This window comes from Pseudorasbora parva, chromosome 3 (assembly GCF_024679245.1).
Source record: "Pseudorasbora parva isolate DD20220531a chromosome 3, ASM2467924v1, whole genome shotgun sequence".
NCBI classification, from domain to species: domain Eukaryota; kingdom Metazoa; phylum Chordata; class Actinopteri; order Cypriniformes; family Gobionidae; genus Pseudorasbora; species Pseudorasbora parva.
In genome coordinates this window covers 53,331,174-53,354,775 of record NC_090174.1, presented here as the reverse complement: position 1 = coordinate 53,354,775, position 23,602 = coordinate 53,331,174, and the positions used below count along the sequence as shown (strand labels likewise).

General features: G+C 36.5%; 2 protein-coding genes across 2 annotated transcripts; one reads left to right on the top strand and one right to left on the bottom strand.

Moving 5' to 3' along the window:
- The first annotated feature begins 550 nt into the window (after positions 1 to 550).
- ydjc (YdjC chitooligosaccharide deacetylase homolog) lies at positions 551 to 10,050 on the top strand. The gene is made up of 6 exons (XM_067439465.1): positions 551 to 686; positions 2,441 to 2,619; positions 2,916 to 3,072; positions 6,320 to 6,419; positions 7,524 to 7,701; positions 9,196 to 10,050. The coding sequence occupies exons 2-6, from the start codon at positions 2,456 to 2,458 to the stop codon at positions 9,548 to 9,550; spliced, it is 954 nt and encodes a 317-aa protein (XP_067295566.1). The 5' UTR covers positions 551 to 686; positions 2,441 to 2,455; the 3' UTR covers positions 9,551 to 10,050.
- An 897-nt stretch (positions 10,051 to 10,947) lies between these two features.
- Positions 10,948 to 18,211, bottom strand: ube2l3b (ubiquitin-conjugating enzyme E2L 3b). The gene is made up of 4 exons (XM_067439464.1): positions 18,085 to 18,211; positions 16,229 to 16,324; positions 15,359 to 15,545; positions 10,948 to 12,141 (listed from the first exon to the last, which is right to left on the bottom strand). Exons 1-4 carry the CDS (start codon positions 18,109 to 18,111, stop codon positions 11,987 to 11,989), a joined length of 465 nt encoding a protein of 154 aa, XP_067295565.1. The 5' UTR covers positions 18,112 to 18,211; the 3' UTR covers positions 10,948 to 11,986.
- Between the last annotated feature and the right edge of the window lie 5,391 nt (positions 18,212 to 23,602).

Below are 23,602 nucleotides of genomic sequence, written 5' to 3'. Positions count from 1 at the left end.
AAGCCTCTATAGACACGTAAGCAAAGTCACACCTGCTGCCTTAAGTCTGTGTACAAGGAGATCATTCAGTTTACATTCATAACATTGGGAGCAGAAAAATCCTGGTGAATATGGTGAGTATACCATGATGTTTAAGATGATAATTTAAATAATAATTACAAAAAAACGTATATAATTGTTTGCAATAAATGTATATCTTTGTTATTTCTCAACATACCAAATCTTTATTATTCAGTCTCTGTTCTTCCTTACACATGGTGGATGTATTTTAATATTAAATAGCAGTGAATGTAAAATATTAAAATAAGATACGCTTTGTGTATATGGGAAATTTTAAGATTTAAGTTCAAAAGTCTCTCTTTCTCATTATATAAAATTACTCAAGAAGAAAAATTCCATGGGGTTATAAATACAACCCTAAGGTTATTGGCTCACTTCATCAAATATATAACATAACATATATTAATATTATATTCAACATACACCTGGAAGATTTTAAACTACACGAGCCTACTTGTACATGTGGCGTTGTTTTCTTCACATCCGGTAGAGGGCGCTGCAACTCCGGAAAAGGAAATTGCATTTTATGCATGTCTTCAGTCCTTCAGTCGGTCAAGCGCTCCGCTCTGTGTTGGATGGATACATTGTAAAAAGGGACTAATGGCAAAAAACTCGCAATAAAATGGGTAAGCAACTACTACATTATTACTGCTAGTTAGTCATAGCCTATATTACACAACAGAATTCGTCCCTTTGAAATGAGAAGCCATCCCATCTGTTTGTTTCTAAGAATCCCGGCTACTACTAATAGATGAAACAGAGTGAATAAGCGATATGTTATCGGGCTGTAGATCTGTAGATGCGATTATACACCGTATGTGGTCATGGGTAGGCAGTGGCAGCTGTCCGTGTTAACACAGATGAATAAGTGAATAAGGCGGCAGAGCAGACATATGGATGTTATTCAGCAGCCGGTGGTAAGCAGCTTCCCCGCGGGCGAAACTCGCGTTTAAAACAGACCGTTTCGTTTCGTTTCGTCTCTGAACAGATGATGGTGGAATGAATGACGTGTGTCTAGAGTTGATTCAAGGAACCGTTTCCTGTTGTGTGAATGATGTGTACTTTTAACTATGACTCACCGAAAGACTTTTCTATCTTTGTTCGTATTACAAAATAAATAATTAAGAGACAATCGGTTTTATAGTTATTTTTTTCGGATATTCACATTTAATCTGTTAGTAGGTCTACATTAATGGCACTGTTTGATAAGTCTCTAAGACTTATTTAATTGAACTAATGCCTTATTTTTCTTGTCTTGAGGACAACATAAGTAAAAAAAAAAAAAAAAAAATGCTAATCTTACCCCACTCTCCTCTAGACTGGTATGCATTTATTGCCCATAACATTTTAATAATAGAAAATGAGTAGCCTACAACAGATTTACAGCAATTTATTTTCAAGTGAGAAGATGAAAATAAAATTGTGATCTTATATAAGACTTTAATAAATATAAACATTGGCATTAATAAGATGTATTACATTAATAATAAATAATACTATTTATGTAGTCTTATTATTGCCAGGAAGTAGAAATAAATCTATAGAAATATAGAAATGGAAAATATAAATAAATAATACAAAATTACAATTTCCTGTTGTGTGTATGGTGTGTAGCCTAATTTTATCTTATGACTCACTTAAAGACTTTTTTTTTGTCTGTGTTCACATAAAAAAAAAAAAAAATAATATTTCGGTTATCGGTTCTGTAGTAGGGGTATAATGGCACTGTTTGATGATTCTCGAAAGAAAAACACAAACCACAGGTAAAGTGATTTGCATTGTTTGCCTATAATTTCAAAACATTTTAATAAAAAAAAAAATGAGTACAACAAAATTACAGCAATTCATTTTCAAGTGATCAAATACATTTTTTAATAAATATCAACAATTATAAATAAAATGTATTATGTTTATAATAATTAGTAATATTTATAAAATGTAGTCTAATTATTCTTTAGTTTTTATTGACAAAAAAGTAGAAATAAATACTCATTATAATAAAACAGCCATTTGTTATCAAGTGACTATCTTTACAATTACACATAGCTGAAAACAAATATGAAAATAAATAAATAGATCAGGCAAAACAATTTCATATAATAACATAAGAATAATAACAATCTATATATAATATTTATATATATATATATATATATATATATATATATATATATATATATATATATATATATATATATATATATATATATATATACAAAATATAATAACATCCTTTAAATTATTGCATATTTTCAATTAAAAATGGGGGTGGGGGGAATTAGTTGTTATTATTATTATTATTATTATGAGGGGAAAAAGAGTATTTAGTCATAAAAAAAACAATATTGGTCTATCATTAGTGTTTTTCTTTTTTCATCAGCAAGGCGACAGGAAGATGCCTCAACCCAAGGTGAAGCTGGTGGTGACAGGAGATGATTTTGGCTACTGCGAGAGAAGAAATCAAGGAATTGTGGATTGCTTCAGAGCTGGTGCGATCTCCAATGTCTCTCTTCTGGTGAATGCTGTCTCAGCGAAGCACGCGGCAGAGCTGGCCAAAAGGTACAGCTGCTGATTTAAACACTACGTTTGATTGAAGCAGATAAATATGAAAATGTGACATCAAAGTCTGAGTATTATGACACTTTACACTCTCTCTTATGACATGCGAGCTTGTTAAACATATTGTCAAAGATAAGAGAAGGCCTACTTGTAAAATATGTATAGATGTATAAAGGTCAGGTCTTAGTCTTTATGTATGTGCAACAATTATTCAATTATTAGCTAACAAAAACAGGAAAAAAATCTAAATACAATTCTATAATAGAATCTACAGTTTCACTGATTCTCTCACACAGGCATCACATCCCCATTGGACTCCACGCAAATCTCTCAGAGGGTCTTCCAGTTTCTCAGGAACTGAAGGGCTCAACACTCCTCAACAAGGATGGGTTCTTCCATGGGAAGATGGGCTTCAGGGAAGTTTTGCAGAGTGGTCAGCTCAATATGTCAGAGGTACACATGGGAGTGAATTTAAACCATAAAGCAGGGCATCTAACAGTGATACTGTTTACATCACAGCGTATAGGATTGTTTGCATGTTATAGCAGCAGAGGAAGCCTTTGCAACAGTTGGATGAAAAGCCTCTTATTGAAAAAAATGTTGTGTGCAGTTGCTTAATTATCTCTCTTATAATGTTATGCCTTGTATCTATTTAACCATAATCATGGCCAATCACCACAGAAAACAAAAACAGCATTCACTCTTCGTCCCTCTCTTCGAGCACCTTGGACAGCGAAATGACCAGGCATTGAAAGCAATACAAATTAGAGCACAGGGATTAGATAATGGATGTAATAGGAATTAGTGCTAATACAATATGAATACGAATAGAACTTGGCTCTCTGATGACGGACTGCTCCGAAAGCTCCAGACAAGTTTATCCTTATCCTTTATCCTTATCCTGCAATCTCCTAACATCGTGTTCGAATGACAGCGAGTGCAGTAGTCTTTCTTTGCAGGATGGTGGACTGCAGGTGTGATTTTATTGCGAGATGTAGCTTATATATGGGAAAAAATGATATGATACTTTTATAATATGAAACTAAAACTGTTATTAGGTGGTGGATGGCTGTGTTGCTTGGAGATGCACAATTAGATTTGTTTGGAACTATTTTTGTTGCCGAAATAGAGCAAAAACAGACAATATTCTGTTTAAAAAAAAATTAAAATGTAAATTCCCTAATATTCATTTCTTGTGTATTAAAAAGTGAAATCATTTTCACGTTTGCAATCGTGCTGATATTTGGGAGAGCACTTTTGCTCATGTGGTAGTAGAGGGTATGCATGGACGTCACTTTCCCACAGGAACACAAGTGGCAGAAGAGCTGCTGCATAACTAGATTTAATAGATAAATATAGATCCAATAAAACAAACGATTTTAGTTTAAACTAAAGGTTAGACTCAATATAGTGTACTTTACAACTTACAAAAAAATCCAGTGATATTAACATGAAGCCAGGAATCGTGTTTCCTGACATTTAACTGAGCCTGATTTCGATGCCGGGGAAATATGCGTTGCACATTTTCCTTTGAACGCTTTATATAAATACAAAATAGGTAATGCATGTCTAAATCAGGGTGATCACTTATATCAATGTTATATAATTATATATCATCATATCGTTCAGCCCTTAAAGGGTTAGTTCACCCAAAAATGAAAATTATTTCATTAATTACTCACCCTCATGTTGTTGGACACCTTCGTTCATCTTCGGAACACAAATGAAGATATTTTTGTTGAAAGCTGATGGCTGAGAAAGGCTTCAGAAAGGCCTCCATTGGCATTCAGTACATAAAGGCACTAAAAACATCGATGCAAAGTCTATCTCACTACAGTGGCTGTACAATAATGTTACAATGCGACGAAAATAGTTATTGTGCTCACAAACAATAAAAATAACGACTTTATCCACCAAGTTATTGACGTGAACTCGACACATGTGCGAGAATATGACACAACTCTGCCGATCGAATACATGACCCAGAAGAGGAGGAGCGCCGCTATCGTGTGAGTTCACGTCCGAGACCTACACGGAAGACAATAACTTGGCGGATAAAGTCATTATTTCGATTTTTTGTTCCGCACAAAAATTACTTTTGTCGCATTGTCAGTGCTTATTTAAAAATATCCTCTCATGCTAAATATATGATGGTAAATATTTAATTGATGTGTTCATGTGTTGTCCATACAATATATATGGTATGATTTTACCCTAACATTCAACATATTGACATAATGATAACTGGAAATCCACGTTGCTGCCTGGAGTTCGGTTGTTTCTGTGAATTGCTGTGATCCATTTGCTTCTCTTTTCTGTAGCTTTCGACTGTCCGTAAAAATATACCTCAGATTTCTTTTCAAATCAGTTTTTACAGTCAATCTCAAAGCTCTTTCCCATGTTTTGTGTGTTTTTCGTGGCATACCTACTGAAAACCAGTTTATTTATTTAAAGGAAGTGTATGTTAGCCTGACAAGCCAGACCCACATCAAGATGTTTGGTCTGGAAACTCACCATAGTCAGGGCTCAATCCGAGGGGCGGGATAAACGGTTGTCTTTCAAACTCCCTCTGGACGCGATAGGATAACGCTACACCAACCAGAGCAACGAAGGTGAAGCAGAGCTCGCTGACCGATTAAACATTCGCCGTATCCGGTCGGCTAAACAACGAACACATCTTCCCTTTTTAAGAATGACTTCAGTGCCGTTCTTTTCTCAGAGAAAAGCTTAACTCCAAGTCTTCCAGAATCGCAGTCAAAGCTGATTCGAAAGACCGCCGTTCGCCAGTTTCTGTTTACTAGAAACGCAACTTGGCCGTCGTCATTATGGCCCCGCCCGCCGACTCTATACATGATGTGATTGGCCCGTCCAGAGTAAGAGGAATACAGCTCAGAAGGGTATTGAGAGTTCCTAGACGACACTTGCGGGCAGATTAAATTTGCTGCCGCTAGGGTGCGTCTAGATTTCTAGGCTAAGTGTATGTAAGATTGTGGCCAAAACGGGTACTGCAATCAGTATCAGCATAAAAAGCAGTTGCAATACAATAAAAACATAAAATGAATACAAAAACACAACACTCAGTCTTTTTGGCAGGCAGTGGGCGTAACTGCAGGTAATTTCTGCCGACGGTGACGTCACATGCATACACTATATTGCTTAAATATATCCATTAAAGGCCTATTAAAAACAAGAACTCATACTGGGACATTTGTTGCCTCATATATTGCATTTTAGGGCTTTTATTTCAATTTTTTTGGTGGCAGTATTGCCCCAAGCCCGACAATGTCCAACCCTGGTGTGTTTGCGTGGCATGATGGAGGGGGTCAGGGCTCTTTGGAGAGCAAGCAGAGGCCGCTTCCATTGAAACGGCCGCTATGATCCATCGTCAACGTGTCAAAGGTTGCTCAGAGTTAGAACATTAAAGAGCTTTATTATCATGATAAGAGGAGTTATGACATTATGCACTCCTCAAACTGAAGTTTAAAGCAGCAGGCACTTACACCACTCAGTACTTTTGTTACTACACTGTTAGTACATTGAAAGTGCACATACTTTAAAATAAAAGTATAAGCCTATTTTTCACAATGTGACCGCTTTAAAAATGCTGTATGAAACCATTTTAAAGTTTAGACTTCAGAGCCAAGCACAGCATTACGTTTGTCTGATTCTTTTATTTTGTGTTGTTTTTTCTGTTCATAAGGTGGAGGTGGAGCTCAGAGCCCAGGTAAATCATTTTTGTGAACTGGTTGGCCACATGCCCTACCATATGGACGGCCATCAGCATGTGCACGTGCTGCCAGGTAACAGTAGGTTCATTTAAACAACGCTTTTCACCTTACATTAACATTGAATCATTTAACAGACGCATTTATCCAGAGCGACTTGCAAATGAGGAGAGCAATAGAAGCAATTAAATCAACAGTAGGGCAACAATATGAAAATTCTGGGCAGACGTCTCAGTCTAGTACAGTACACGTACCAAGGATTTTTTTTTTTAAATTTATTTAAAAAAAGAAATAGAATAGTATTAGTATCAACAGGTCAAGGTAAAAAAGATGTGTCTTCAGCACAGCAGTCGTTTCTTTAAAAGCCACAATATTCAGTAGCTCAGGTTGAGCTGGACAGGTTATTCCACCAGCATGGAACAAAGTGAAGGTCAGTGAAAGTGATAAGGCGCCGTTCACTTGCAGAACACAAGCTTCTGGAGGGCCGATACGTAGTGAGCTTAGATATGAAATTTCAGAGCAAGTCATTCTTCAGGCAAAAATTATTGTTTTGAATTTGAATATAATTATTAATACCTTATAATGGCTGCCAATCAGTCTGCCTGTGTGTCAGTGTTTGAATTAAGTAGGTACACTACACTCCTAAACATTAACGTCCTTTATTTTCATCGATTGTTCCATAAAGAAGAAAATTATTATTTTAAGAACTGTTCACTGAAAAAAAAATTTGGGGAGCCAAAAATGGTTCTTTTATGGCATCACTGCCAAACCTCCTTGATAAGTGTACCGTTAATAATTTTGGGGTTGGTAAGGTTTTTAAAAAAAAGTTTTTTTGAAAGAAGTCACTTACCAAGACTGCATTAATAAAATCTTCAGCATCATTACGCCAGTCTTCAGTGTCACACAACCTTTCAGAAATCATTCTACTATCCTGATTTGCTCAAGAAACATTTCTTATTATTATCAATGATGGGCTGCTTTTGTGGAAACTGTGATACATTTATTTCATGATTCATTTATGAATATACAGTTTAAAAGAACAGCACTTGTTTGAATAAGAAACTTTTGTAACATTTTTAAATGTACTTTTACTGTAAATGTTCCTTGGTGAATACACGTATTAAGTTTCCTTGTTACACTGTCTTCTTTTCATATTTACTTTTTCTCCATTGTTTTCAGAGGTGCGAGAGGTGTTCGCCCAAGTTCTCTCTGATTTTGGGATCACCTACACACGGGTCCCCATAGAACCTGGTCTTAAATTTTGCACCTTCCTCCCATCCCATCTGCAAGACTTCAACACACAGGTCGAAAAAGATGCCCTTGAATCTATCGAGGTCTTTCATCGCCATGGAATAAGGTTTGTGAGGAAATATTTGTAAGGATCAGCATCTCGGGCCATATTCACAAAACATTTTCATCTTAGGACTAAGAGTTGTCCTAAATAGCAGTAAAAGTTCTTAGAGAAGAGTTTCCTCTTAAAACCTTTTAACAAAGCTGCTGAGAGCAACTAATTCAAGGGAATAGAGAGAAGTCTTAAGCCAAGAGTAAGGGCGTCAACACGCTTACTAACTATGCCTACACTGATTGGCTGATGGGGGAGGGGTCTCTGTCAGTGATTTAATCATAGATATATTGTAGAATGAGGTACAATGACGACATATTCAAATAAAGGGTTTAAAATAAAAATATTGGCATATTTAAATAATAGGCTGTGACTTATTAATCAAGTATTTGTTTAGCTAAATGTCAGTCCCTAAAAAAACAAGCTCGGAGCCTTCGATCCTCTTGGACAGTGTGCCAAATACTCATTATTTTACTCATTTAATCTATTCGATTTACTCTTACTTATGTATACTCGTGAAACTGAGAATCATTTTTTGTTGTTGCCATTTTCGCAGGTAAAAGGACATTATTTTCTAATTTATTTGTTAATACATTTTTGCCATTTTTATTATTAAAGGAAGCAAAGTGGAAAAGAGAAAGGGGAGGTGAGATCGGAAAAGGTTCACGAGCCAGAACTTAAACTCGGGTCACCTAAGCTGCCCACGCTATCAGAGCAAACGATAGGACATTATATTCAGCTTGACAATGTTTTAGCGAAGCCCCTTTAAGACAAGTCACCTCACTCAGTGGCCATATTTGAAATACCTATCCTACCTCTTTGAATGGGGAAGCATAAAATTCTCCAAAATTGTTGCTTATGATTCAATTTCATATTTGAAATCACAAATACATTTATTCACCATATTGGACATTGCACTTTCTCCCATCCCTAGGTAATCGTGCACTTATATGAAGTCTTTGGGTTTATTAATCCATCATTCAGTGCATATTGTCTGTACATAAATTATGTCATTGCAGATTAAAATTTATAAATCTAAATATTTATTGCATTCATAAGGCTCAGCAGACAAGGCTGTATCACCTATTTTCTCAAAGGTGTTTTGTCTTTGGGCAGATTGCCAACAAACAGCCATTTTAGGACTGTTTGTGATTAGGTCTTAGCGACTTAGGAGTTCTCTTGATTATTCCTAACTTTTCAGATTTAGCACAAAAATGCGAAATTCTCTTAGAGCGGAAATTTAGGAGTCCTAAAATTAGGATTGACATGCCCATTATTTTTAAAGAGTTTCTTCTAAATCGGCAAGTTAATAGTTATACTTTTAGCCTTAAGATGCTTTGAGAAGACAGCACTGGTTTTCAAGATTTCACAAATGTTTTAGAAAATATTTTTAGTCAATTTTGTCCTTTATATAATCAGTCAGAGTATAATAACAAAATAGATAAAATGTGTTTTCCACTTTATGTATTCATCTAATAAACTATATACTGTTTTCGTATGACTCCTCAGGTGGCCTGATGTATACCTGGGCCTAAGCACCATGGGTAAGAACATGTCTGTGCCCAACCTGAAACGTGCTTTGGGCTTCGCACTGGAAGCTTCACTGGATGACGATGTGATTTCCCCATTAATACTGACACAGTCCAACGACGCCGCGACCGACTCCTATCGACCAGTTACAGCAGAGCTTATGGTGCATCCAGGATATTCAAGTCAACCTCATCAGGGTGGATGTGGAGAAGGACCAGATGACTTCTCACAGTCTGCAGACCGACTGCACGAGCTGAATACTTTGAGGGACCCTTCGGTGCTTAACTACTACAGGCAACAGGGGATCCACCTCTGTGCTTTTAAAGACTTTTAAACACTTTGAGCAGAGTATCTGGGGCATTTAAAACCAAATGTCTGTCTGCTATAAGGAAATAAGATCCTGACCCATACCTCAAAAGACGCATTAGTTATATTAGAGTATGTATGCTTGGTTTGGGAAAAGGCAGAGCCCATACTAAACTATTTAAGCTGCTACCTGTTAAAGTACAGCCAAAACAAGCGTACTAATTGACCTGTTTTTAAGTTGTATTTTTTTAAGCAGCCATTCATCTTAAGATGGCGGGCTGCTCCAGGCCAGTCCTTATAATAGGAATATGCCCTTTTAATTGGATTTTTTGCTGTCAAATATTGCAGAGAATCCAAATCCAATAGCAATCTGTATTTATGATTGTAACATACTATATTAAGATTTTAACAGAACATGTAGCAGTTACTTTATATATATTTAAAAATCAATGGTATTTTTCAGGTACAATGCTTTTAATGAATTTTTGATATTTTTATGAACTTGAATTAAAAACACAGTACCATTTACTCTGGCTTTCTTTCTGAAACTTGAAAAAAATGTCTTTGAAACAAGTATTATGCATAAGCATTTAAAGTAAAAACTGTACCGTATGAACTCATCAATTTAGCATTTTATCTAGAGATGATTGACACTAGAGCTTTAGACCGAGGATAACGTTTAGACTGGCCAATGGCACCATAGAAATATACGTATGTTTTTGAACATTGATCATCCATCCTTTAAAACTCATTCAGAACTAGGTCAAAATAGCCTTTATTTGGTAAGATCAACCTTTTGTCACATATTTGGGTTAACATATAACCTGTGTAAAATTAAATTCAGGCCATTAATGGCATTTCAGAAGTTGTAATTAAAGCAACAGTTTGAACTTTTAGTAGTCGTCTTCATAAATGGTTTACTAATGCTAATATATACTTAGGATAAACAACCACTGAACTCCTATGTTAGAATTTGACTTCATCACACAAATCTGTAATGCTCTTTTAACTGGGTCATCCCGTTTTAATAGTAAAATCCCTGACCAATCTGTAGATTAGCACACCCAAAGCAACAAAGTGAATTTAGCCAATGTTTGAGTTTAACAGTATCCCGTGCTGGGTCTTCCTCTTTTATTTAGGTACACAAAATGGAGCGTTTTTAAAGTCTGCATTAAAATAGTCTTCAAAGAGAAAGACACTGTGAAGAGAGCAAGGGGCTTATTTGAGGCATACTGCAAGAGACTTCACCCAAATGCATAAGCAAATATTACTTAAATATCTTGACCTAAAGAAAGCCCAAAAAACCTTGTCAATTATAATTGCATTATAAAAAGTGGTGTCAAAAACAAAGTTAAACTCTTAAGATGGAATTTGAAAGATTGAATAATATACTTTAAAGAAAACGTAGAGAATTTTCTAGAAAACTCACGGTCAACTACTGCGTTTATTCTGTGTTGCGAGAAAATAGGAATAATATTCTTCAGTAGCGTACATCTCTGTAAATCTACGGGCCATTCCCATGTTTAAACCCAAATAATCAATAATATACAAGAATTTCCTATGAAACACGTTAAAAGAGAGATGTTTAAAATTAGTGATCATCATCATGGAAAATTACGTTCACTCACACAGCATTGTTTTCATCCTTCCTTTTTCATTTTGCGAAACAAAAGTATTTCATTGCAACATCGGCTCCTAAGCCGACTCTGTTTCTGACTTTACAGTGGTTTTGCCGATTCGAGGCTTTGCCGATTCGATGTCTTGTTCCTTAGACATACCGTGCAACCCAACAAGTGCAGTGAAAGTAAAAAGGGTTATATGAAATAATCGCTTGCCCTCGCTGAAATCCTCCAGCTGCGTAACCTCCGTTCCTCAAAGTCTCAATTTTGTTTTGTGGAAATCAAAGAACACACGTGTAAGAAGAGGGAACAACATAATAATAATAATAATATACATGATAAATTACAATCCATCTCGTTTTAAATGAACTGTCACTTCCAAAAGTAATTTCTGAAAGTTTTGTGTAATAATGCAATGATTAATTTTCTCATTACAAAAGGGTCAAACAGCATTAGTTACTGAAACGCCCTGTACAATTTCCAACTTCTTTCTCTTAAGTTATCCTCTAACCAAATTTTGACGCTTTCAAACTTCAGGAAAAAAAAAACGAGAAAAAAAAACAACATAGTAAAAAGTTAGTAAGGGCCTCAAGCTAACACCAGAAACTCAGAAACTCGGATGTCCTCACGGTGTCCTGCTTCAAGACGGAGGCTGCAGCTGTGCTGTACTTCTCCAGCTCGACTAGAGTGACACGTGGAAAGGAGAGGAGAAGGAGGGAAAGCGGGCAGGAGGGAGGGAGGGAGGGATAGAGGATGGCAATTGGGTTTTGGGAGGAAGGTAGTAGCGAGGGGAAGAGGATCAGAGGAGTAGGAGGGGTCTGGGGCTACACACTTGTCTGGTATTGTTAGTCCACTGGCCGCTTTTCGCCGTGTTTCTTTGTAAACTCTTCTGCATTCTTAAAGAATTTTTTACGGTCTTTTGAGTATTCTTCTGCTAGGTCGGCCCTCAGAGGGTGTTCTGGCTGTGGGTCGTTCACCAGGGCAATGAGCGACTGAATTACTGAAAAGGAAGGGAAAAGATGGTACACAATTACAATTGATTCTTAAAGGGGTGATGAATTGAGGAATCAACTTTCCCTTGAGCTTTTGATATATAAAAGGTCATGGTAATATAAGAATATCCTCTAAGTTTCAGAGCTGAAAACGTCCTTGTCAGTCAAAGAAAAGCTTTTATAGACACCAGGCTTAGCAAACGGTCCTGTGCTTCATTCTTATGTCAGTGCGCGACGAAACGCCACTATAAAACGTGTAATCCAGTAGCCCCGCGCACCGACTCATGGAGGGCTCATGCGAGCTGGTCAAAAACAATTTAAGATATTGCGCCATTCCTGGTTGTGGAAGAACACAATCGCTGCATAAGCTTCCTTCTGATCCTAATATTATGTGTGGTTGAACTTTATTTTTAATGAAGTTCCAGCTCACGTGGAGAAGACATGTTCACTTCAGTTCACTGCGGGATCGTTTGGAAACAAATCTCTGGTCGATGCTGGATTTGGATCTGACAGGAATGGTGCAACACACTTATGTGAGTAAAACGTGTTTTTATATGTAATGATTGTTATAGATCATTTTGCTTATGTGTCTAACAGAGCATAACTTTAGCATGCTGGACTCAGACACGTATGGGCCAGGGTGTCGCAAAGCCCAGCAGGCAGATGAATCTCATAATATTCTGTTCTTGATCTGCTATTCTCTCTCTCTCTCTCTCTCTCTCTCTAGAGAGAGAGAGCGAGAGAGAGAGAGAGAGAGAGAGAGAGAGAGAGAGAGAGAGAGAGAGATGACATCTGAAGGGCAGCACACACGCCGAACGTGTATGTGTGTGGAAAACTAGAAATGCTGGTTATGCAGGAAAAAACCCCAACATGTTTATTTCCTAAGAATAATGTACTACACAAAACTGTAAACCCCCGCTCAAAAAATTTGATTATAATTAATAACAAATGATTTTAAACAAATTAACTTTTATAAGTATTTAGAACTTTCTTTTTCTTTTGAGTTCACAAAACTGACATTTTAAGTAATCTGAACTGTTTCATTGTTGAAGTTTTATGAACTTGTTTCTTTTCATTTAACCGAAACTGGGCCGCGATTTCTATTTCACAGCATGCTTTGCCATGACTCAAAAGGAACAGTAAATGTCAAAATTAAGTGTTACATTATTTTCATTTTTGTGAAAGATTAACATCAAATAGGAGATTTTGTTTTTAATGTGTTGTTATGCTAGTTTAAAAGAGTTTGTTACGTTGTTTTTTTTTGTAGGGTTACATCATGGTGACGAGGGGAGCATGAGCTTAGACTGAAAACAGATTTATGTTATGTATTGTATTGCTGTCTTCATTCAGCAAATGCTATACTATGCTAACGCTACCAAAGCATTGTGTGACCAATTAGCAAGGTGCCATTTATTGAATTAGTTAGTTAAAGGTAGTCAAGTTTCCACCAATAAAAATGTTACATGAAATAATATAAAATAATATTACATGATATTTGTAAGTTAAAAGTATAAAATTAGCTTACTCAAATTCAGAACAATCAAGTTCAAGTTGCTCAAGTTCAGAGCAATTAAAATGTATAATTAAAAATTAAAATCTGCAAGTTCTACTTATTTAAACTTTAAATTTCTTAACTTAAAATTTTGAGTTACCATCACTGAGACGGGTGGAGCATGAGCTTGGGTTGAGAACAGTGTACGCTAATGAGATCAATACAACCAGAATACAACACTTTGGGTAAAATCCCATCTAAACAACTTCATGAATTAGGAATTTAGTACTGTGTGACCTCAACTTGATGAGAGTAATCTTTTTACAGCATTCTTGTAATGTCATGCATTTCTTCAGGAAGCTTTCTGAAGAAATGCATGACATAACAAGAATGTTGGCACATACATGTTGAATGAGTGTTTGAACGCATCCATTCCTGGAGAAATTTGTGATATGTTTAATCTACAAAGCTGCAATAACTAACAACTGCAAGACTAGCAGATTCAATACAATCACATAGACTACAATTCAAAGGTTTGGAGCCTGTAAGAAAGAATCGTCTTATTATTACCAAGGCTGCATTTATAGGTTTGAAAAACACAGTAAAACTGTAATTTTGTTTTCTGTTTTAATATAAAATGTAATTTAATTTTGAGATCAAAGCTGAATTTTCAGCATAATTTCTCCAATCTTCAGTGATCCTTCAGAAATCATTCTAATATGCTGATTTGCTGCTCAAGAAAGATTTCTTAGTATCAACAACATTGAAAAGATTGTGCTGCTAAATATTTTTGTGGATTCCCAGATAAATAGAAATTTCAAAAGAACGGCATTTATTTGAAAGAGAAATCTAAATGGTTTTAACTGCTACTTTTGATCAATTTAATCTGTCCTTGCTAGGACTTAGACCTTCAGCATTTTGGTTGCCATTGAAGTCCGTTGTATGGAGAAAAATCCTGAAATGTTTTCCTCAAAAAACAGAATTCCTTTTACACTGAAGAAAAAAAATACATGAACATCTTGGATGACATGGGGGTGAGTAAACCATTTTCATTTTGAAGTGGACTAATCATTTAATTTTTTTTATGTTGTCTGGTTAAGACAATTTACAGTTTTGTTTATCTAGCTGTTAATACTGTTAATTCATTTGAAATGTTTTATGCACTTCTTCTGCACTGTATACATTTAGAAAGTATCATGTTTGAAAAGGCTAAAAGCAATTGCCAAAATCCCAAATAAAATCACAATTGCCATATTCATTAATGCAATTATTTTGTCCACATTACACATCCCTTTTCCTTGCTGATTAAAAGAATTAAATTATATTTAAAAAATCTTACTGACTGTAATTTTTTCAACAAATCAACATTATTTCTATTAATATATACATTCTTATTTCTTAGATGATCGATTAAATCAGCTTTAAATCATCCCTATAAGTCTGAGAGAACTTCATAGCCTTCATCTTTATAAAACAACCAGAATAAAAAAACAGAATAAAAAAAGATGACTCTACGTAATGTTTGGGTAGTCAGTATGAGTTGAAGAAAATAAAAAAGGGTGTTGCCCACTATATACACAGATGTGCATACAAACAACATCACAAAGCCTTCTGTTTGTTCCTGATTATGTTTCTTCTACATAATAAAAATGATGACAAGACCGAGAGTGCCTATGAGAGGGTTAGCAGTCTGACTCATGTGGCGGTTTCAGGAACACTGCAGCGCATCTCACCTTGGTCAGTTTTGGTGGCTGGTTTCCAGTTCTCTGCACTAATGACAGGCAGGCAGACCTGTCCCTTCTCGTCAATGTTGGGGTGGTAGATCTTCGTTTTGAACGTGATCTTAGGTGGTTTAAATGGGTACTCTGCAGGGAAGATGATCTCGATCCTGAACGCCCCTTTGTCATATGGAGGGTTGTCCTGTGAGAGAATAAGGTTAAATGAGGTGAGCATAGCTCAGTCTATATTGTATATAATTAGAAACAAATGGATGTTGACAACAGGACAGAAGGGTGAGAGCGTGTAGTATGAAATCAGATATGGCAGATTGCATTATGAAAAGCAAAGATATTGTCCAGGTCTAAATGCAGTCTAGCTCTAAAATGTAAAAGACATCTGTTCAACAAAGACCATATAGAAATTTAAGCAATGTTTTAGTACAGTGGCGTCCAAACGTTTTACTACAAAGTGACAAAAATCTAAATTGATTGAGGGCTGTGGGCCGGAAGAACATGTTGCTTATATCCAACAAAATTATATTAAAACATACATAAAAAAATTCAATTATATTCTCTATATTTCAATGCAAAAATAAAAGAGATACATTAGAACTTGAGATTTACTTATAAATTAAGAATTATAAGATAGAAATGGCATGTTTCCCCCGTATTTCTCTCCCTCTTGTGATATGGTATAACAAGCCAAATCAAAGGTCATCCATCTGTATATATTGGATTTTAAATGCAAATATACAGTAGCAGAACTTTGTTTCCAAATCCTATTGCTGTTATAATATCACTTCTTACATTGACTTTATCCATATGCAAATGACATGTAAATAATTCATAAAAGAATGTGGAAATATAAACATTTAGTAAACTTACTGGAACAATGAGGCCTTGCCATGTCAATATGTTTGATTCATCAACTTGAATGTTACGGAAGTTTTTCATTCCAGATTTGCGGATTTCTTCAAGCTCCTGATAAAAACAAGGGTTGCAAACAAGGATATATAAGATGCTTTTAGTGGGTGTAGAACTTTTACAGAAGCAGAAATATGATGGTTGAGTTTATGACAAAAAACATTTATCAGGTATTTACAAAGTGCAAATAAATGAATTAGGAATTACAGTTGAGTTCTATGGATCTACGTTATGGTCAAGACATCAAGTGTAACCTGAGCCAGGTCTTGACCTAATGAGTCAGAGAAATAACCCCTTCCTCAGCAGCTTACTGTAAATAACTGACCTGAAGTACAAGTGAGTGTGAATAAATACAACAACAAACCACACCTTAAATGTTTGAAGTACCATGAATGTGGCATCATATCCAAAAACTATTGCTCAAACATATGCTGTCTGAGAGAGGTCTATTTACATCTAAATAGGGCTGCATGTTATACTTATTATATTACAAGCATTATTTCACATTCTGTCTAATGTTCATAATATATACACAGTCTCATGTTTTAGATAACTTGGTTCAAACAGTTTTCCCCACAGCAGCCCAACCTGTGTCCACTGCTATATTTCAGGTGTATTTCGCCTATAGAAATGTTATTCACTCCTGTAAAGTGACTTGTGATGTTTTCTGTTCAAAGCACTCAGAAGTGATTAATAAATAATTAAAATCTTTATTGATTATTTTATTATCAATTAATTGTCGTTACAGCCCCAGTCTCACAAGTCCATACTGTATTAAATCAAACATCAACAATTTCATGTTCAAAGACGGGTACTACAGAAAGAATGATTAGGCGCCCTGTGAGAATTACCCATTTCCTACTATTGCCACTGAGAGATGATTGACATTTACAGTCTGTTCTCTTATCTAATAAGGAAGTAAACTTATTAAGATCAACACTGTGACAAAAAATCTACTACCAGTACATAAACACCATAGAAGATGAAATACACGACAATTCAGACATTTTAATCTCCACAAAAAAAGATTGGTCAGGCAAATCTAGGTGGTGAAAAACGGGTTATTCACGTGTTGCGAATGAAGTGATTTAGACAAGACGGAAGTTCATAAAGTGAAAGCTTGTTGTGAAGTCAGTTACAGTTTCGTTTTTATCCAAGGGCGTCACTGCAGCTTACCACCTGAAACCCACTAAAACGTCTTATTTCAGTAATAAGCTAATTATGTGTGCTATTTTAAGCGTAAATCGAAAAAGGGCGTTGATTTCAGCTTATTTACAGATGTTGCTGATTTGGTCCCTGAGTCACCTCTAACGTCACTGCAGTGGGTTTAAAACATCAAGATTCGGTTCAAATTATCTTTCAGTTCTTATAACAGCGGTTTCATTTTAAATGATTGTATTCTGATGATTCAGATTCGTTTGAATTAACCAAATCCATTCTGACGGAACTCATCGCATTAGACTCTTATACATAATATTGCTGTCATTTACTCGCTGTCAATAAATGAAAAGACTTGTTTAAACACTGAATACTACTGTAACGTACCCTTTGGCCTATTGTCTATCAAATCTCAACCCCAAAACCCTGTTCTATAGTCCCGCGGCCTCCACCGGCGCTTTTCCTCCTTCATGTTTGGAAACGCGAAGCGAGCCGAGTCATCGAGTGAGAGATCTACTCATACCAACGCCGATCAAACCCCAACGAACCAGCGAACCGCATTTTCGGTGAGTTAAACTTTATGTTTAAACCCATATCGCGTCGTCGTGCGCGGTTACTCTTTAAATGCGAAGTGAAAAGTATTAGGTTTGGACGTCTACCTTGTGTAGTCTCCTGCTCGCCGCCATCTTGAATCTTTCAACTGCTCCCAGAATGCACCGCGCGGTGCATCGATGGAATCATGAGCTTGTGCGCGTTTTTAAAACTTCGGTTCGGTTGATCTGGGATCAGATTTAATATTTGCTCACAACCGACGCAACATGCGAGACATGATCTCAGGTCAGCACCAGTGGGTACTTTCCATTACAAAACGAAACAAAAATGCCATTTATATTACACTGTGGATGGAATTGTTTCTCCCGTGATGAATCAAGCTCTATTTTAGCCAGCCGTTATTATGTACGTAGCCTATCTCGAAAATGTATTAGACTGGATTACTGAATAACGGGTTCAGTGAACTTCAGGATGAAGGTGCCGATAAACATACGAAATGCAATAAACGTCCTTGACAAGGAAGTGTCTTTTCCCTATTTCTAGTTGAGTGACGTTACTAGTTAGTGGCCACATGATGTCACCCCAGAGTAAAGAAAAGCTAATGCTCTGTTGATTTGAATTGATGCCGATTTTGAGTGAGATTTGAATTTAGGACATCACATAAACGATAAACCAGGATTTAGCTGGTTTAAGCTATTGGCTCTAAATCAACCAACACACTAACTTGGGAGACTAAAGGCCAGCAAACCACTTAAATCTGGTGTACACCTTTTTGTTTCCCCCAGCAGGGCTTTACTAGAATGATTGGGACAATTTTTGCCTTTGAGATGACTTTGAAAAAGTGTCCCAATCACCCTGAATTCACACTACATTAGGCTATAGCATAACAAATAACCCGTTAAACATTAAATGTATCTATTATGTAATAATTTAAGACATTTGATTTCTCTTTAATAGAAACTTTGTGGTAGGCTATTATGTGTTCCTTAAAGGTATATTTTAATACCATACGTTTCAATAGAAATTAAATTAAAGTATATTTTAGTTTACCATAAATGCTTATCAATAAATTCAGCTGTCTAAAATGTAGGTTATTATGAAATTGCATACAATGATGAACTTAAGTTCTACTTAAGGGAATATGTAAAAACAAAAACAAAACAAAAAACACTTATTATTTTACCTATTTGAATTTATAATCATTTTAAACTATGCTACATATTTTCCCTGAAACCCTACTTAAACCATCATAAGATTGCTTGTTGGTCTCACAAACCTGGGCTGCATTTCTCTAAAACATTGTGATCTAAGATGATTGTAGATGATCAAGACTATAGTTTGGCAATATGCAATATGATCTTACAATGATTTTGAGAAATGCTGCCCAGGTGAGACTGCTCTCTTGGCTGGTTTTAGAAGGATTTTATAGGGTTCAGTTTTGTTGAAAATTCTTTGAATGCAAGGCAATAGGAAATATATTACATTTTAATCATACATTTATTCTAATGTTTAAGTCCAACTACAGAGCTGAAATTGAAAAAGTTTGAACAGGGTCTGTACATCAAGAGTTATGGGCTGGATTCATTGTGAAAACTGTTTGTGTGCATGCAAATTTGTGGTGTTGTCAGTTTGTCAGTTTGTGTGCATGTGAATTTGTGGTGTTGTCAGTTTAATTATTTGTCTGATCATCTTGTCTTGTCATAGAGCCCATATTACACTGCCAACATACTTCCCGGACCGAGGAGAGATAAGTGAGCTCGCATGCTCCCATGGTTTCCTGGAAACCACATGACTGAAACAACTTGACCAGACTTGCTTCCCCCTTCAGCAATTTCAGGTAAAGATAGTCTGTTGCAGATGGGAAACATTAACAATCTTGTTTCTGCTTTTGCTATGTTTAGCATTTCAAAAAGTCGGTAGTTTTGCTTACCTTATGATTAAAAGTTCAAATTGATGCTTTAAATTTCAAGGCGGGTTACTTAAACGATTTAGATAATTGGCATGAAGAATGTTAACACAGTTATAAAATTGCAAAGAAAACACCTGCCAGAATAGACAGTTGAAGCATATGATCTAACCTAAACTGAATAACAATATAGGTTTATTTTCAATGCATTGCAGTTATGACCTGCTTCATGCAGTTTTGGACTTGTAAATAGGTCAGTTATTGCTCATACAGCTTGAGATGTTAAAGATGAGCTTTAAAGCACCATGGTAGCAAAGTAGGTCAGATCCACAAGCCCCAACAGAATCTTCAATAGAAGCAGTAATTTGTTTTACTGTTAATTGACATCTTAGTAAGAATAGTAATAATCACTATTATTCAAGAGTTTGGCTGTTTCCAGCAGTCACAGCAAGATATGTATTTATTTTGTGCAGATATAGTGGTCAAAAGTGATGTCCAGCCTAGAAAAATTGACATCTTCACCCTTTATTTAAATATTATTAAACATTTGATTTTGTAAGCATATTGCATAGTTGTGCTTGGAGAGTCAATTTTTTCATTTGTGATAATGCAATGAAACATGTCAAATTATGTGGACATCATTTATTTTCTTCCTGGTTGTCATACAAAGAAATTATGAACACGTGCAAAAACAAACCAAGAGAGAGCAATGAAATATTAATAATTATGCTGTAGATAAAGTATGCTTTTTCCTGTGAGTATTTATTTGCACAGTAAAAAACCTGTAGCTGGAATTTGCCCCTTTTTTGCCAATGATAACAATTATTAGTGCACAAATCTCTGTAAATCATATCACTCTATTTTGTTTCACATAATAAAATCATTCAAAATTTAAATCAATATTTCATGCAGCCAAGGCTTACTAAGTAAAAGCAATATATGTTTTTTTCTTCTTAACCTCTGGGGTTTATAATGTTGGCTTTATTGCAGTTGGTTTACTGGAAAGTTAACTCCTGACTCTAACATTATACCGCATCAAAACAAAACTTCATGTTGGATGAAGCCATGAAATCACAGAGGGACTTTCCTCCTAGTATATGCTTTAATGACAGGTGGATGAGTGCCCAAGACCAGCCTGCTGCAACCGTCATATATGATCAATTCTCATCCACTGCATAGATGACAAGATGTATATTTTAATACTTTATGAAAATACTTTATGAAATATTTTTGTCTAATTTGTTTAATTAGACAAACATAGAGAGAGAGAGAGAAAGAGAGAGAGATGTGAGATGTGAGATGAGAAAACGAAACCTTTTATTTCATTGCATAAACTAAGTGTGTAACCAGTCCTACCTGACCCACTCCGAGTGGGATTTGAACCAGGGTCTCCGGCGTGGGAGGAGGGCATGTTATACTTAAAGGGTTAGTTCACCCAAAAATGAAAATTCTGTCAATAATTACTTTCCCTCATGTTGTTCGACACCCGTAAGACCTCCGTTCATCTTCAGAACACAAATGACGATATTTTGGTTGAAATCCGATGGCTCAGACAGGCCTTCATTGACACCAATGTCATTTCCTCGCTCAAGACCCATAAAAGGCACTAAAGACGACGTTAGTTGCAAAGCCCATCTCACTACAGTGGCTCTACAATAATTTTATGAAGCGACAAGAATAGTTTTTGTGTGCAAAAAAGTGAGATTGGCTTTGTAACGCCGTCTTTAGCGCCTTCATGGGTCTCGAGAGAGGAAATGACATTGGTGTCAATGAAAGCCTTTCTGAGCCATAGGATTTCAACCAAAATATCTTCATGTGTGTTCCGAAGATGAACGGAGGTCTTACGGGTGTCGAACGACATTAGGGTAAGTAATAAATGACAGAATTTTTTAACTAACTCTCGCATAGCCAAACCTTCAAACTGACAGCAGAAGGTCTGGACTCCATCACAGCTTTCACTGGACAAGAGGACATTTGACGGACATATAACACAACCAATAACACTTCATTTTGTTCCATATCATGTTTAGTGGCATGAAAACATGTCAATGTCCCTGCAATAACAGACCGGCATACATCTACAAATTATTCATTGATGAACATTGTTCAAGTTGCATTATTGGAGCTATGAACTTCACATACTTTTGAAAATCGAGCGTTTAGTTGATGCTGGATAGCGCTCATTGTCACAGTTGTAAACACAGCGGCTTTCTTCTCCCAGGGAGCTTGGAGTTGAGCCATTTGTTTCTAGGTGGACCATTAAAGAATGCAACACACACATCTCACCGACATCCTGTAGAATTCAACCAATCAGATGACGACTTCGAAACTCCTGAAGTGTTTCCAGAAAAGTTTTCCAAATGTATTAGACATTCAGCCAATGGTTCATAGGCGTGACATCTGAGGCTGAGACTATGTCTGCTCAGCTTTCAAAGTGTATACTCAACCACGGATGGGTGCAGATGGCCGACTTTAACACATGCACAGTAAAATTTTTCTTTACCAGACACCGTAGGGCAGCACGGAGATGTGTCATCAACAGGTCATTCGGCAGGATTGAAGAAGAAAAGTAGTGGAACAACTATTGCAAACATAGTTCAGAAGAAACAACAACGCACAAACTTCGCACAAACGCTTGTCAAGTGTGCCATCCATTGTAGAGTTTTCCACCTCCTGTTTCTGAATCGCTCTTTCCACACTCTTCTTCAACGACTGCACACTTTGCACTGTACTGTGCATATTGTCACCTAGTGGATTCTTCTATCTTTTACGCCTGCACGCGTACCATCCGCAAGGTCTCAAAAATTGGGCTGCATTTGGACCCTCCTGATGATGAAAATTAGGTCACACGGACGGTGTTCGGATGGCCGAAGTATATTTTGAGTTTAAAGGAAGTGTATATAGGCCTAGAAATCTAGACGCACCCTAAAGGCAGCAAATTTAATTTGCCCGCCAGTGTCGTCTAGGAACTCTCAATACCATTCTGAGCTGTGTTCCTCAAAATCTGGACGGCCCAATCACATCATGTATAGAGTCGGGGGGAAGAAGGGAAGATGTGTTCGTAGTTTAGCCAACCGGATACGGCGAATGTTTAATCAGTCAGCGAGCTCTGTTTCACCTTCGTTGCTCTGGTTGGTTGTAGCGCTATCCTATCGCGTGCAGAGGGAGTTTGAAAGACAACCGTTTATCCCGCCCCTCGGATTGAGCCCTGTCTATGGTGAGTTTCCAGACCAAACATCTTGATGTGGGTCTGGCTTGTCAGGCTAAGTGTATGTAATATTGTGGCCAAAACGGGTACTGCAATCACTTTCAAATGACTGTAGAGCGGTGTTTCCCCCTCCCCACTGACTCGAGGTTGCCAGATTGGCTGCAGGATCAGCAGGAACGTTTGTAGCTGCAGCTGAGGTAACTAGAGCAGATCTGGCAACCCGGATGCCGAAACACTACTGACTTCATGATTGATAGATGGGTGGAGGGCGGAGCTTCAGGCCAAAACACAACATGTCAACATCAACATCAGTTGAGCTGCAACAACAACTTTTAAATGACAATATCCTGGCCGGACTACTGTTGTCGGTGATATAAGTATTTGAAATTAACATGATTTCTTAATGTCTACTGACATATCAGGGCCATTTTATGATTAATTGTAATACATTTCTTACATACATCTTACATCCTTTAACAAGGACGCTAAAAACTGCAACCCCTGTCAATCG

Coding starts and splice junctions, on each gene's coding strand:
- ube2l3b (XM_067439464.1), bottom strand. CDS start 18,111: ATGGCGGCGAGCAGGAGACTACACAAG. Junction 16,325..18,084: donor CGAGCAGGAGACTACACAAG/GTAGACGTCCAA, acceptor TGTTTTTATCAG/GAGCTTGAAGAAATCCGCAA. Junction 15,546..16,228: donor GGCAAGGCCTCATTGTTCCA/GTAAGTTTACTA, acceptor ATTCTCTCACAG/GACAACCCTCCATATGACAA.
- ydjc (XM_067439465.1), top strand. CDS start 2,456: ATGCCTCAACCCAAGGTGAAGCTGGTGGTGACAGGAGATGATTTTGGC. Junction 6,420..7,523: donor GCATGTGCACGTGCTGCCAG/GTAACAGTAGGT, acceptor CATTGTTTTCAG/AGGTGCGAGAGGTGTTCGCC. Junction 7,702..9,195: donor TTTCATCGCCATGGAATAAG/GTTTGTGAGGAA, acceptor ATGACTCCTCAG/GTGGCCTGATGTATACCTGG.